The sequence below is a fragment of the Setaria italica genome, chromosome IV (genome assembly GCF_000263155.2).
Source record: "Setaria italica strain Yugu1 chromosome IV, Setaria_italica_v2.0, whole genome shotgun sequence".
In the NCBI taxonomy this organism is placed as follows: Eukaryota; Viridiplantae; Streptophyta; class Magnoliopsida; order Poales; family Poaceae; genus Setaria; species Setaria italica.
Window position 1 is genome coordinate 4,614,593 of NC_028453.1, and position 13,727 is coordinate 4,628,319.

General features: G+C 44.9%; 3 protein-coding genes across 5 annotated transcripts in view; all 3 read right to left on the reverse strand.

Moving 5' to 3' along the window:
* Positions 1 to 707: 707 nt before the first annotated feature.
* LOC101752568 (protein disulfide isomerase-like 1-5) lies at positions 708 to 5,148 on the reverse strand. Its single transcript, XM_004964705.3, has 12 exons — positions 4,452 to 5,148; positions 4,221 to 4,350; positions 3,934 to 4,099; positions 3,476 to 3,594; positions 3,184 to 3,264; positions 2,998 to 3,087; positions 2,639 to 2,710; positions 2,485 to 2,553; positions 2,042 to 2,119; positions 1,782 to 1,916; positions 1,124 to 1,177; positions 708 to 1,029 (listed from the first exon to the last, which is right to left on the reverse strand). The coding sequence occupies exons 1-12, from the start codon at positions 4,949 to 4,951 to the stop codon at positions 895 to 897; spliced, it is 1,629 nt and encodes a 542-aa protein (XP_004964762.1). The 5' UTR covers positions 4,952 to 5,148; the 3' UTR covers positions 708 to 894.
* Positions 5,149 to 5,783: 635 nt separating this feature from the next.
* On the reverse strand, positions 5,784 to 8,739 carry LOC101752982. 3 transcript variants are annotated; one of them, XM_004964707.4, is made up of 4 exons: positions 8,580 to 8,739; positions 7,887 to 8,415; positions 6,790 to 6,975; positions 5,784 to 6,283 (listed from the first exon to the last, which is right to left on the reverse strand). In XM_004964707.4, exons 2-4 carry the CDS (start codon positions 8,382 to 8,384, stop codon positions 5,999 to 6,001), a joined length of 969 nt encoding a protein of 322 aa, XP_004964764.1. In that variant the 5' UTR covers positions 8,385 to 8,415; positions 8,580 to 8,739; the 3' UTR covers positions 5,784 to 5,998. The 3 variants fall into 3 exon arrangements, with proteins under 3 accessions (XP_004964764.1, XP_004964765.1, XP_004964766.1); XM_004964708.4 differs by having other exon boundaries at positions 8,528 to 8,683; XM_004964709.4 differs by having other exon boundaries at positions 8,518 to 8,669.
* Positions 8,740 to 12,523: 3,784 nt separating this feature from the next.
* The window catches only part of LOC101768795 (putative esterase YitV), a gene marked incomplete in the record, with an annotated part of 11,503 nt that continues 10,299 nt past the window's right edge, over positions 12,524 to 13,727 (reverse strand). Inside the window, 2 exon segments of the mRNA XM_012845066.3 lie at positions 12,524 to 12,892; positions 13,692 to 13,708. Coding sequence (XP_012700520.1) covers positions 12,806 to 12,892; positions 13,692 to 13,708 — 104 coding nt within the window.

Sequence of the window (13,727 nt, forward strand, 5' to 3'; positions counted from 1 at the left end):
TGTTCAGTTATTTTTGCGATGTCCTGCCTGGTTCATGCAGGCAGGAACTGTTCACGCCGGATGCAAAGAAAACCGGCAGGCAAGCAATGCCCACGTGCGATGCTCGCGGTCAACCGGATTGCGCGCTCCTGTAGCGAGACTTGAGTAAGTGAGGTAATCTGTCTGAAAAAGGCTAAAGACAGCTGTATTTTGGAGCTTAAACTGTAAAAATGCATTTCAGGTATACATGAACTTATCTGTCTCAGTCTTAGGATGCCATCCGGATCTCTAAACTTTCAAAATATATTTTCAGACAGTACGTAAGAACTTTCAAGATGCATTTTAAGATCTCCAATCAAGCGCTAAGCAACACATACGTGATCATTAGCATAAGGTGGTTGTGAAGGCAACGAACAAAGAGGAAGCACCGTCATAAGCGACATGTGGCAAGTTTTAAGATTTGAAAATGTATTTTGAGAGTTTAAGAATCCAAATGAAACCTGAGGACAAGTTTGCGGGCCTAAACATGCACTTTGAAGGCCTAAACATGCATTTTGAAAGTTTATGGACCCAGATGACATCTTGAGAAAGTTTGAGGACTTGAAAATATATTTGAGAGTTTAGGATCCCGGATGATACCACAAGATAGGTTAAAGGACCACCGGTGTATTTTACTCATGTATAAAATTGCAGTCTATTGGAAGACAGCTGAATTTTGACCTTGGAACTTCGGAAGTAAAACCTGGGATTTTCATTTATGGAAGCTATTAAAATTGATTTACATGTCCGTTTGATCTTTTACCTATTCTATTTCACCTTAATACAAGTTACAACACGCGAACAAAGAAAGTTCTGTTATCACATTGGCGCAACGCACAAGCATGCTCCAATTTTTTTCCTTCACTGGACTACCGGCTATAGCTCATCCTTGATATTTTCCGCAGCTGGGGCATTGTCCGTGGCCGCTACCGTCTCCACGTCTGAGATTTGCAGCTTCTCCTTGATGAATTTGGCCATGTCCTTGACACTTAATTTCTTTGAAACTTTGATCTGCATTGCAAAATATAGTGCAGCAGCACGTCACTAACGTGAGGCGGAAAGAATTAACTTAACACCATGTTTGCATTTGTTTCTGTAGACATACCGGGTTGTTTTTGTCTTCGGCAGGATAAATGAAGAGCGTTGGGTAATTGTTCACCTGCGCAGAAGCATGGACAATATTGAAGTGAAATTCAGAAGTTAAAAATTGACATATCTATGTCGACTCAGATCAATCCATTTGGAGACTCCGCGATGCACCAAACTGAACTTCTAGTAGCCAAAGGAAAGTACCTCTAAACAAGAGTTGACATATATTGTCAGCTAGCTAATACGTGCAGTGAATCATACAGAATCCCATCTTCTGTGCACGAGGACTCATGAACTTATATTTTCCAAGTTGTTTCGCAAGTCCATGCATCAGAGCATCTGTCGTGAATAATGGGTGAACACTTGTGCCGTGTGGTGTGCCTGCGTGTGTGGAGTGTGGGCAGTGTCCATGCGTGTAGACAGCGGACGGTCTGCATGTGTGAAGCTCATGATTTTACAGAGAATAGTTACCTCACAGCTATCTAATTTTACACCTCAGAAAGTATTGCAAAACAAAATAAATGTCTTTGATAAGCATCTTCTAGCACAGAATACTAGATGGAAAATTGAAATTCATGTCGGCAACATGCAACGCATGAGCATATAGAAAAGGTTACCACTATCTGATATTTCTATGCATTTTCCCTATGATGGAAATGCAAAGATCGACTCACCTTCAATTTAGGATGTTCATTCACAGAAGCATCTATGCGTGCAAATTTAAGAGTCTCCAACCCACTGAAATGCTTGGCCAACTTCTCGATATTTTTACTTATCGCCTCACAGTCAACACACCAAGGTGTATAAACCTTTTGTTTAAAAGGTAAAAAAAAGAAAGTGTAAGATCATTTATAGAACACAATTATTTGTGCATTTAAAATGAGAAGAGATAACTTTGATGAATAAAAGAGAACAAGTAGAATATGCCATATACCTCAAGGAATACGTTTTGAGGACTTTCCAGCACAGAAGAATCAAATGTACGACCAACAACTTTTTCAACAAGTCCCTTCTGCAAAATGTAGGGTAAAAAATACCGGTCAGTGGTTAAACAAATTTCACAAGAGATAAATACCCCCAAAAAATTTAAAAACAAGCAGGTCAATAGCAATGTAAAGATCATGCAAGTTGGTTTTCACACACAGAACACTCGTGAGCCCCTCATTGGTAAACATCCTTGCTGCTTTACTACACTAACTTTCTCAAATGCAAAGAAGATTGTTACGAAGAAATGTTGACCTACATTTTTTAGAAATAGTAAGTTATAATGCTGAACCATGAACCTGTGATTATTTCAAAGTTAAAATGCTTAGGGAATTCAATCCCGGTACATACACTTGGAGAATTCAAAATCTAAACAAAATAAATAAAGCTTACCCCTTGCGGTACTGGTTCTGATTTGTGGTACGGAGGTAGTGTGCCATCTAGGAGACTTAAGCAGAATTCCTGTTGTCCAGTACATAATACAATTAAGTAACTGCCTCAAGTTGTCAGGTGATATAACACAATATCAAAATAAATATCTCAATACCCTTAGGTTCTTTGCGTTGATATCTGCCTCCATCACATATTTGGCTCCATTGCTTGTATCGAATGCTGTAACCTGGTGAACTTTCTAACTTTAGCAAAAAAAGTAATTCTGTGCAATTAAACAGTATAGAAAAGGTTGACGGTTGACAGCTGTCAAGTGGTCAGACTAGTAACTATAGTGATTTCCAACATCATAAAGGAATCAATTGTCTGAACCAATAAGTAATCTGAGTATCTGACTCCTTCCTACTTCAGATTAATAGAACACATGAGCAATAGATGAATAGAACCACATGTACACACACGTGGTTTACTGCAAAAGGGACATGCGTGATTAATTGAGTCCAATGTGAAACTTACAGTAGGCTTTTTTTCTGATTCAAGACCATAAAGAGTGAGGAATGGCTTTGCAAGGTTTTCTTCAGCAGTGTCCACATATATAAACATTATCTGCAACACCATGGAGTAAACATGTTTAGCCAAAACAGCCATTCAAGTGATGTGTACATGGTCAGAAACAAAATAAAAGCATTGATATGTCAGCACCTTTGTCTTGAATGCTCTTGCAACTTCTTCAACCATAGATTCAAGATCCTCAAAATCATAAGCCTCTGAGAAAGTGAAGACCTAGAACAAATTTGCAAGAGAGTAAACTCCAACTGTCCTTTCATAAGGATCACAAATTATAATTTTCTGTTGGACATTTCTACAGTTAATGGTTTATTGCAGTTGAACGAAACATAAATAGCTCACACCCTTCTAATAAATTTAGGCATCCCTGGGATCTAAATATGAGATTGATCAGCAAAGTATGTGAGAAAGGACAGAGAGTGCCAACCTGCAGTTTAATAGGGCTTGAATATACTTTGCCCGAATTGAGCTCAGTGAATACAGTAATTAGGGGAAACTTGTTTAGCTCCACAAACCGCAAAATTGCCTTTTCTTCAAAGTCCCCATCTGCAAAATCCCAAAACCCCACTGTATGAGTTGCTGCATGGAACAAAAACTGGAGCTTAACCCAGCATATTTATTTCAGTATTCAGTGCATTTAACCAGTAAGCTTCGTTTTTTCACAAATTAGATGAAATATCTAGAAAACCCCATAATTATATAGCAAGTTCTTCAATACCTTACACTAAAGTGAGCAAGAGAAATTGTTACTATTGAGATCGTGGAAGGCAGACATAGTTATAACATGTTGAAAATCTTACTCGAGGGTTCATGATTCACAGAATCAGGATGGTATAGGAACACAAGATGACAATATGCATCCAAATATAGGTAGAAGATACTTACCAAACTTTTCAAACTTCTCAGGTTCGCTTTTAACAAGGCCTACGAATTGCTCTTCGGATGTAATACCTGGAAATAGAATTTTGGCAACACTCCTATCACTGGTTTCTACAAACTGTACTTCATCATCTGTGGTTGCTGCCTTCACAAATTCTTCGTATTCTGCTCCCTGCCAAAAGATGGATATGGAAAAGCAAAATTGAACAAATCCATAAACTTTATTCCACAAGTTTTAACGATTGGAGCAAAGCAAAACCTGAAAATGTATTTACATCCAGCATTTCACGTACCTTAAAATTCTTGAATAGTCCAATAACAAAAGTCTGATCCTTTTTAAGGAACTCCTTAGCTGAATCCTTAGACTGAAGCATAATGACTGGCGCACCAGTCTTCTTTCTTACCCAAGTAACTATCGCGTCCCTATCAACAAGGGAGATAGATAATTCCAAGTCAATTCGTAGGGTACATGAAAAGCAATTCCCATGATGCTAACGAAACAAGAGAGTAAGCAGCGTTCTCACTTGGTGTGGAGGCCATGGTACGCGTGCTCGGTGCCGTTGACGAAGAGGAGCACGGTGGGGAACCCCTTGACCCCAACGGAAGCGGCCGCCTTGGGGTACCGCTCCCCGTCGAGCTTGGCGAACGCGACGGCGCTGCCCATGGCGCGCAGCGCCGCGGCGGCCTCGGCGAACCGCGGCATGAGCTGCGCGCTGCGCTCGCACCAGGGCGCGTACCCGAGGAGCAGCAGCTCCGCGTGGTCCTCCACGGCGCGGCGCGCGTTGTCGTTGTCGAGCGCCAGCACCATCGACTGCGCCCGCCGCACCGCCTCCGCCGCGCCCCCGCCGTCGCCGCCTCCCCCATCCAGCTCGCCCCGCTCCGCCTCCTCGTCGATGGCCAGCAGCTCGTCCAGCACGTCCGAGTCGTCGTCGTCATCCAGGTCCAGCCGCGCCGACCACACCACCGACACGGCGAGCGCGAGGACCACCACTAGCACCAGCGCCCCGACCCGCCGCGCCCTCATCTTGTCTTGCTCGACGAAATGCGCGGCGCCTCCGCCTCCCTCTCCTCCGAGATCTAGCAGCGGCAGAGCTCGCCCGCACGACGCGCCACCGCCCACGAGGAGATCGAAGAAATCGGGGGGGAACGAGTGCGCGATGCGACGCCGTAAATGGCTCCCAAGCTCGAGTGTTCAAACGGCAAGGCGGACGGAGGCGTGCGCCGCGACTCCGCAAGCACGCGGTGGAGAGGATGACGTGTGGGACCCAGACAGTGGTGGGGCCTAGGTGTCAGTGTGGTAATGTCCTGGCCTGGTGCGGACGACGTGATGGCCGCGTCGGGGGAGGGGGAGCACATGGGCTGGGCCGCCGGGGATTGCGACCGCGGAATCAGGTAGGGGTTTAAGGAGTGAACTGGCTGCATCTGCATGTGATTAGACCATGGAGGTCAGCACCTTCATCTTCAGACGCAAGTCAAACTGGATTCAGATCCAGATCGAATTGTTGCTGTTCAATGTTCATCCAACATTTAGGCCACAAGAGTTTAGCAAATAATCTAGAAATCTCACAATTCTTGCAATGAAAAACCTACGAAATTCCTACCTCCAAAATGCGCACAACCATTATCTCCCTTTCTTGAATCTTTGACAATGAGATGGTGGTAGAATCTGACAAGTACCAAATTAGCACAAAGTGATGAGCCTACCACTGGCCCACCGCCAGATCCTTAAAAAAAAATTTCAGCAATTTTTCTTTTTTTCTTTGCAGATTTTTCTCTTGCTGGAAATGATGTCACGCCGTCGTTTGATGTTCTCTCAAAAACCACCGAGTGGTTACCAAAGTTTGAAGCTGCAGATAGGACCATCACCTATCTCTAAGATCACACCCTAAAAAGATACAAGTAAAAAGAGAATACCGCCTTACAGCGCCATTTATCGACAAAACCAAAAGGCTCAAACAAACCATATGCGTGTGCTTATTGTTCTTCATCATCAACACGATAGCTAAATACATGCATCTTTGCAAGAATACACACTTGTCCGTCGACCACGATTCAGGAAAAATGCTCAAGCTCAGGCCTTGGACACGGTGCAGGCCTTCTTGGAGAACCTGATGGGCTTGGTCTTCTTGGCGTCGACGACGACGGGGCACGTCACGTGCACCTTGTGCGTCACCCGCACGAGCTTGCCGATCACGTAGCCCCGGGAGGTCAGGTCGAAGTCCAGCGTCAGGGGCACCGCCCCGCCTGTGCTGGACAGCATCAGGCTGCCACCGGCGCCGTAGAGGGGTACCTTCTCGCCGTGGATGACCGCAGTCACCATACGGTGGCTCTTCCTCGGTTGGTAGTACCTGCGAAGCTGCGTGTACCACAGGAAGAGAGATCAGTATATCAGATTCAGTGGTTATTCTGTAAGTTTGCAGCGATTCTGAATTTTAATCAACCATTAACGTGGAGGAATATGAATGCAGACAGACGATGAGAACTGGAGGATAAGCATGGATTCAAGTAACAACATGCATGCTGATCTGCTGGACCATTCACATTGTCTTGTTCTGAAGTACTCCAGCTTTGGTACGATTGACTCAACAAAGAATTCTGTGTCACTTAGTCGAACATTTTAATACCTTTGATACAATGGTTTGGAAAAAGATGAATAAAAGGGTCAAGCACTTGGCAAAATGATTTACCGATGCAATCTTCTCTTGAATTGAGGAGTGAAATAGAGAGAAGGAAAGATAATACATGGAATTTACTCATGCAATTTACTTTGTCGGTACGAGTGGTGTAGTATTGTCAGACAATACATGGATAAGAATTAAAAGCAGTTATAAATAGGCAAGGACAGATGACGGATAGATATACCTGGCCGACCGCGATTGAGATCTCTGAATAGATCAGATGAATGGGGCCAGAGGTGACATGAATTCCAAACATTGTAGCAGGGTTGTACACGGATATGTGCAGAGAACAGTTCGTCGTGACCAATTTGGTTGGCACCCCACTGTGGTCTGTGCCTTCACCAGCATAGAAGTCGTCCATCACCAAGCTCTGCGCAAAACAAAAGTGAAAGAAGTTCATGGTTTAGGACAGATTTGAGGCAACCAGCAGACTCAGATCTACGGAGAAGTAAATTTTACTTTTACCATGACAAGTAGCCCAGACCATAAATGCAGACCATAAAGAAAAAACGAACTTCATTATTGAAATGAGTTTGTTTCGCGATAAATCACGTGATGATTAGGAGTTGTAGCGCAAAAAAGTCAGCATGCTAAATGCAGTGCCAGCCAGCAACATCCCCATCAGAACTCATTATCAATCTGCAATGAAATAAATATACTACTGCTGTTTTGACTTTTGTTCAGTCTTCACTGCAGTCCTTTATTTAAGACCAGTATCAGATTCTCATTTCTAATTCTACATAAATAAAACAAATATTGTTTTCCGTTTCAGAAGAACTGGAAATTGTAAGCACAAATTTAACCTGGTTGTTAAGAACCATCAATTGACCTTCTGTAACTTGGAAGTCTTGAACCAATCAACTCTAACCAAAGCTTACTGGCTACCGTAAAATTAGCACCCCCCCCCCCCCCAATTCACCCATTTACTTATAACCACACGCGCGCACATGAGCAACAAACCAAGTTGCTACTGTTAAATCCCAATCTGCATTCCTCACTCATTCCTCATTAAGTTCCAACACATCACTGTCTAACTGAACCACCAACCAATTCGATGATGTAACCCTTCTCGCCTACCGCAGGAACAGTGAGGCATGAGTCAATTTTAGTAATTGATCGTCAATTGCTCGATTAGGGGGTTAATTACCGACCTTCCAATCCAAAAAGATATTGGCTGAATCAGAAACCAACAAAGAGGAACAAGTATTCCATATGCTCAACAGCTCAAGAAGTGAATTAAGCTCAGTCTCCGATGCTCCTAGGATGTATGAATGTGTATACCTTGACGATGACCTCGGGCTCGTACGGCCGCGCGGCGCCCCAGATGATGAGGCAGAAGACGGTGAAGAGCAGTACGAATGTGAGGAAGCCGAGGATGATCTGGCAGCGGCGGGAGAGTCCGCTGTCGCCGGCGAGGTCCTCGTATGGCCCCTCCTCCTCGATGACGTTGCACTCGGGCCACCCCTTGTCGTTGAGTGCCTTCCGCTCCCCGCCGGCGCCGGCGCCGCCCTTGCGGAGGTTCCCGGAGAAGCGGCTGACGGAGGAGGAGCGGGAGTGGCGGCCGTAGGAGGGGTGCGACGGCGACTCGTTGGGGCTGTTGTACACCGGCGTGGCCTGCATCGACGAGGACTTGTACCCGCCGTCGTGCGACTCCCGCGACGGGCTCTGCACGTAGTAGTTGTTGCCGCCGCCGGCGCCGCCGCCGCCACGCTTCGGCGACCGCGGCGGCGACGACGCCGCCAGGCTCGTCACGTCCGACTCCGACTTGGCGTGCATCATCTCCGGCTCCGCCCCCACAATTCCTTCCTTCCTGACCAATCAACCCAAGCCAGCAACACGCGATCAGAACCACAACAGAAACAGCAACGCCGCCGCCACGCGGGTTTTGCAGGATTTTTCGATCCAAACGCACCACCACCAACCCCGCTCAGAAATGGAAGCTCCGCGGCGGCGATCTAGCGAACCCGCACGCACCTGCTCGAAGCGTCCGGACGCGCAGCCGGGGTGGTGGCGGCGCAGGGGGGGCACTGGGGCAGAGCAAGCGCCTTCTACTCTGTCTGCCTGGGCACAGCACCGCACAGCACTAAAAGATGGCGGAGGGGGGAGAGCGAGAGCGAGCAGTAACGCACAGAAAGGGCCGGGGCAACCTCCCGCGGGATCCGCTGCGGCCGATGGCGCTGTGTGCTCCACTTGTTGGCCCGGTAGCAAGCGAACGCGTGGCGGGACGGAGGGGGGGAGGGAGCAGGGGATCCGACCAGTTGTTAGGGGAGCACGGCAGCGGAGGTGCGTGGGCTACCGGAGTGTCGGCAGTGACGGGTGAGTGGAGAGGAGAGGGAATGTGTGTGTGGTGGCGCAGGGAATTATGCTTTTGCTGCCTGTATTCCACGCCCCCGTGCCCTCACTTCACTACAGACCTCCAGGGGTATGAGTGCCTGAGTGCCCACCTCTAAGCGCTTTAGGAGACCATCCTTTACATGATTCAGCTCTCGGTACATAACTCATAATATGAATAATTCCACACGATCATCCCATATAATCTTGAAATACGTGTATAAGACTATCTTTTAATCAATAGATAGCTCTTCTCTCTCCTATTAAAATCATTGTTCACTTAAACAGCCGTTTAGACCGTTTAAACATCGTTTAAATGCAAAACAGAGACCTCCCGTGTTGTTTAGACTCTAAACGGTGAATTAAATGGTTGCACCGTTTAAATCGTTAAAACCGTCTAAACCGTCAAGTTAAATGTGATTAGATGAGCTAAATGATCATTGAATTCATAATTTAGTTAATAGAGGATTATAGCTGCCACAATCAATACTAAACTAATTAGCATCGTAAGTATATGAAGTGAAGATTATTTGGTAGAATATTTACATTTTACATTTGTAAATATGTAGACTTTCTAGTATATTTGACTTTTATATACATAAATATATGTATTTTAATGTTATTATACAAAACCGTTTAGGTTGTTTAATCCGTTTAAATACCGTTTAAATGGCCTAGATGCTAAATAAAGAATGATCGAGTGTTTACCATTTAACGTTTAGGATAACATTGATTAAAATATGAAAAAATATCCTATAAAGCTAGCTCACATGCGACCATTGAAGGAGGCCTCAGCCACTCACCTGGTGGCTGCTCGGGCTCACTCAGCTGAGATTCTGGTTACTCTTTTTTGAGCTTTAAAAATGCTTGAATTTTGTAGAGATTTTGTACAGTACAGAGTACAGACCTATAAATTTCCTGCATGTTCTTGGTGATGTGCTGTCACGTTGGAGGACTTTTGGGTACTTGCACTGAACCGTTGCTACTGTACTGGGTACTAGGGGACTGACGCCGAGCACGGCTGTCCTTGTTTTGCATCTCTGTAGAATGTCTAGTACACTGCCCAGTGCCCACCATGGCACCATCCAGCCATTCGGAGGGTAATTTGAACTTCCAAATGCCGATTGCAAAATTTTGAAAATCTACTAAAAGGGGCAATTGTTTGGACCCAACGCGTCGGTGGGTTTCCCGTGATTTTCTACCGGGTCAGGATCATCGATCAGAGTACCAGACTGCTGTCAATCACAGTAGCTGGCTGTTTTTACCTTTTTTTTTCAGCGGTAATAATCACCATAAGAGTTTGGATCCGTAGACCGTAGTACGTCCAGTGATTGATTGACCGTGACGAAGATTTGAATTGATGCGGATTGCCCGTTGCCATCGTTTTTTGTTTCCTTGTGATGAAGTTGACGTCTTGCCTTGTTGGACGGACAGTCTCCGACGATGGAAAGGAGGTATCATATGAGTGTGCGAGTATTGCCGCTCACGTTACTTGCGTTGATTAGCAAAGAAACGAAATGGAGATGGGAGGTTGTTTGCAAGAATTATCCACCTCTAATTGCTTGGCCGCAATTTTATCTCTCTCTCTCTCTCTTTTTTGCAGCTTCCATCACAAAGCATTTCTTCTCTTCTTCAGAAGGTGGCACACAGGAACAAGAAGCTGTCATTAATAACTGATCAAAAAAAAAGAAAATCTACGAGCAGTTGTGTTCCAATCCTGGCGTTTCTGGCAAGTAACGAACTTTTTCGCACGAGGGGGATGATTCATCTGTTGCGAGGGATAGCGAGGTCCAATCACTCGATCAATCATGTATCGCGCACTCTATCCGATGGGATTCCTTCCTTCTGGTAAAGCTAGCCCATCGGCGTGTGTCGGTCGTGTCAGCTTGTGCCTTTGCCGATGCCATATCCTTTTGCCACCTTTTTTTTTTCCTTCCCATTTTCTATGCGACCACGCCTCTGCACCAGTCTAATGGCATGGGGCGCTGCAGAAAAGGAGAGCAACAAAGACAAAGACGCAAAGGTAAGTTGAGAAGTGCAAAAGAACGAGATTGTTTAGGCCATGATCTCCATTGATATCATGTACTTGTGCCTCATAAAAGTTCTTGTACCTGGTGCCGTTCGTTACTTAACTAACTACTCTAATTCAGTGTAGGAAGTAGTAAAGCTTCATATAGTTGATGCGCCCAAGATTGGTGTTCGAATTGGGGAACAATTCTTTATTAGAAAAAAATTGGGGAACGATTCTTCAGTTAGTAGAGAGATCTTGTATGGAGAAAGAGATGTTCTAACTTCGGAGTCTTTACCTTTGAGTCACAGCCATATGAACCTAAATGTGGTGGGATCCGGTGATGATTCATGATACAGGGTCAAAGTTAGAGGAACATCTCCCGTTGTATGATAAGTTGGTAACAATGTTAGAATTATTAGAAAAAGAATTGTACTAGTGGTGGTAAGTATTTTTAACTGCATATATGTCCATCTAATTTGGACTTCCAAATCATAGGGCCAACTTGGATGCCTACTTTGTGTCATTCATCGTGAACTAGTTCCCAATGAATGCACTGACTCCCTAATAACAAAGTGGGAACTGTACTTGCAAAGAAATTATGTCATCTTAAATACGAGACGAGAATACATGTCACCACTCACCAGTGCGCAAGGATGCAAGTGGGTACCCAATAGTGTTGTCTAGGTCAGCTGATTAATTACGATGACATGCCACTCTAATTCATTTCTCCGCCCAAATTATTTACGCAGAATGCCATTCTCGTTCATTTTGTCAACCTTTTAGATCGACCCAATACCCCAAAATATGTATAACTTGCGTCCCTACCGGTGCGTTAAGGTTAGTTGAAGCGAGACGAGACAAGGCCGCACACTTGGCCATAAATTGACGGCAGCACGGGGAACTCCAAATCTTTCACGACGGAAAATGACCTAGCAACTAACCTGGGGTTTGAAGCCGGCCGTTGCCCGGAGACGTTCAGCCTTCAAATTGACACGCCGCCTACTGCGGGGGGAGAAAGAAGGATCGGTGAGGCTGACGTCCCAACTCCCAGCTCCTTAACCGTTACCCTTGTGCAAACATGCCCCTCCCTCGGATTCTCAACGTGTGGCGGGAAGCCGTTTGGAGCCTCACCATGGAGCCTCAAGAAGGTTGAGCTATCACCATGATACTGTCGTAACGGCAGTAATTCTTGTAGATATCAAATGACTAGCAATTGCAACTTGTAAAATGTCGGTTCTCACTTCTCCCTGACCACGTGGCTGCAAGGTCAGTGCGGCAGGAGGTGGCTCTACCGGTCCACGTCAGCAAATCAGTGGACCATAATCTCAAAAAAATTAAAATCTTTTGGACCATCTGGCTGGTCCTGATTGGCGCGATTGACACGTTGGAACACGGACAGGTTCCATATGGAGACACAATCTGCATTAGCATATGGACTGAGAGTGGTAGAACATCTCTACTAGCAGGATTTCTGTAGCTGTTGCCCGTTGGTTTGCCCTAGTGAGCGACTCAGCGCCATTGAGCTGTTGACAGCTTTCCCTTCTACAATAGAAACGGCTCGTCTCTTCTGAAAACCTTGACAAACTGGTACTTCCTCTCATTCTGTCTATTGAGTTAATGATTATGTGTTGGCACCCCTTTTTCATATTTGCCCGGCTGGCAATAATCAAGGTATACAAGTAGAAATTGAGTGATATTAATGAACTTGGATAGATGCCAGTCACATTCGGCAAAATGCGATAGAAAAAAGGAGGGAAATTATTAGGGGGTACTTTGTGGTATTGGACTGTCCTATCCCTCCCTTCATGAAGTGTGGTAGAGGATGAGGTGACAATTGCTTGTCGCATTGATGCAGGACTCACCAGAGGAAGCGATCAAACCAATCGCTCGCTTCCTTCACCATGTTTACTGTCATTCGATGGCCGATTCCGGGCTCTGCAATGAACTGTAGAATAGAGATAAAATGTTAGTGACCCAAATAGTGAAAGTTCATATTTAGGTGGGAAATTAGAATTGTGTCCGTTCAAAATTCTAGGCAGCAATACAAAATATGCGTATCAGGGAAGAGGAAGCAAAATTACTGGAATAACACAATCAAGAAAGAGTTGCAAGGGTAATATGCAACAACACGAGAGAGAAGGTGCCACACTAATAACCATCATCAGGGACAATGATTGCTACACGCTTCAGGTATTGAAGCTGACTCTCCTTTAAGATGGAAAACATATACAGGAGTCGAGACCTCCAGCAGGGGTTCCTAAAACTAGTGGACCAGGCATAGCTGGTAGTCAGTGCTACTTCTCTGTCAATCAACAGCAATAATCAGTTCTGCATCAGGCCGATGCATTATTTCAAGGAATATTCTTACTTGCACTAATAAAATACATGAAGATATATAAAAGGCTTGATTTTTGGTTGAACAAGCACCGACATCCCTCCTTGTAACTCAGCGAATATATAACTTCACAATTTGCATGCATCAGACCTTTACTGGAGAAGGTCCCAAAGTCTATTATCTTCTTCCAGATAACTCTTAGTTCGGGTCCAGATTAGGACTGCGACTGCCCATCATTTATATTAAGAAGGGAAAAAATGAGATTATAAAAGTCTTGCTTTAGCCCCAAACTCTTCTTTAAGATTATATTAGTGTTAGATGATTATTTTGAAACCAAATAGTAAAATCCTTATGAGCAAATTAAAAAGAGTGATATCAAAAGAAGGTAGGAAGAGAGCATCCACACTACCATGAACTTCTCAGCAGACCAGATTCTTCATAAGCC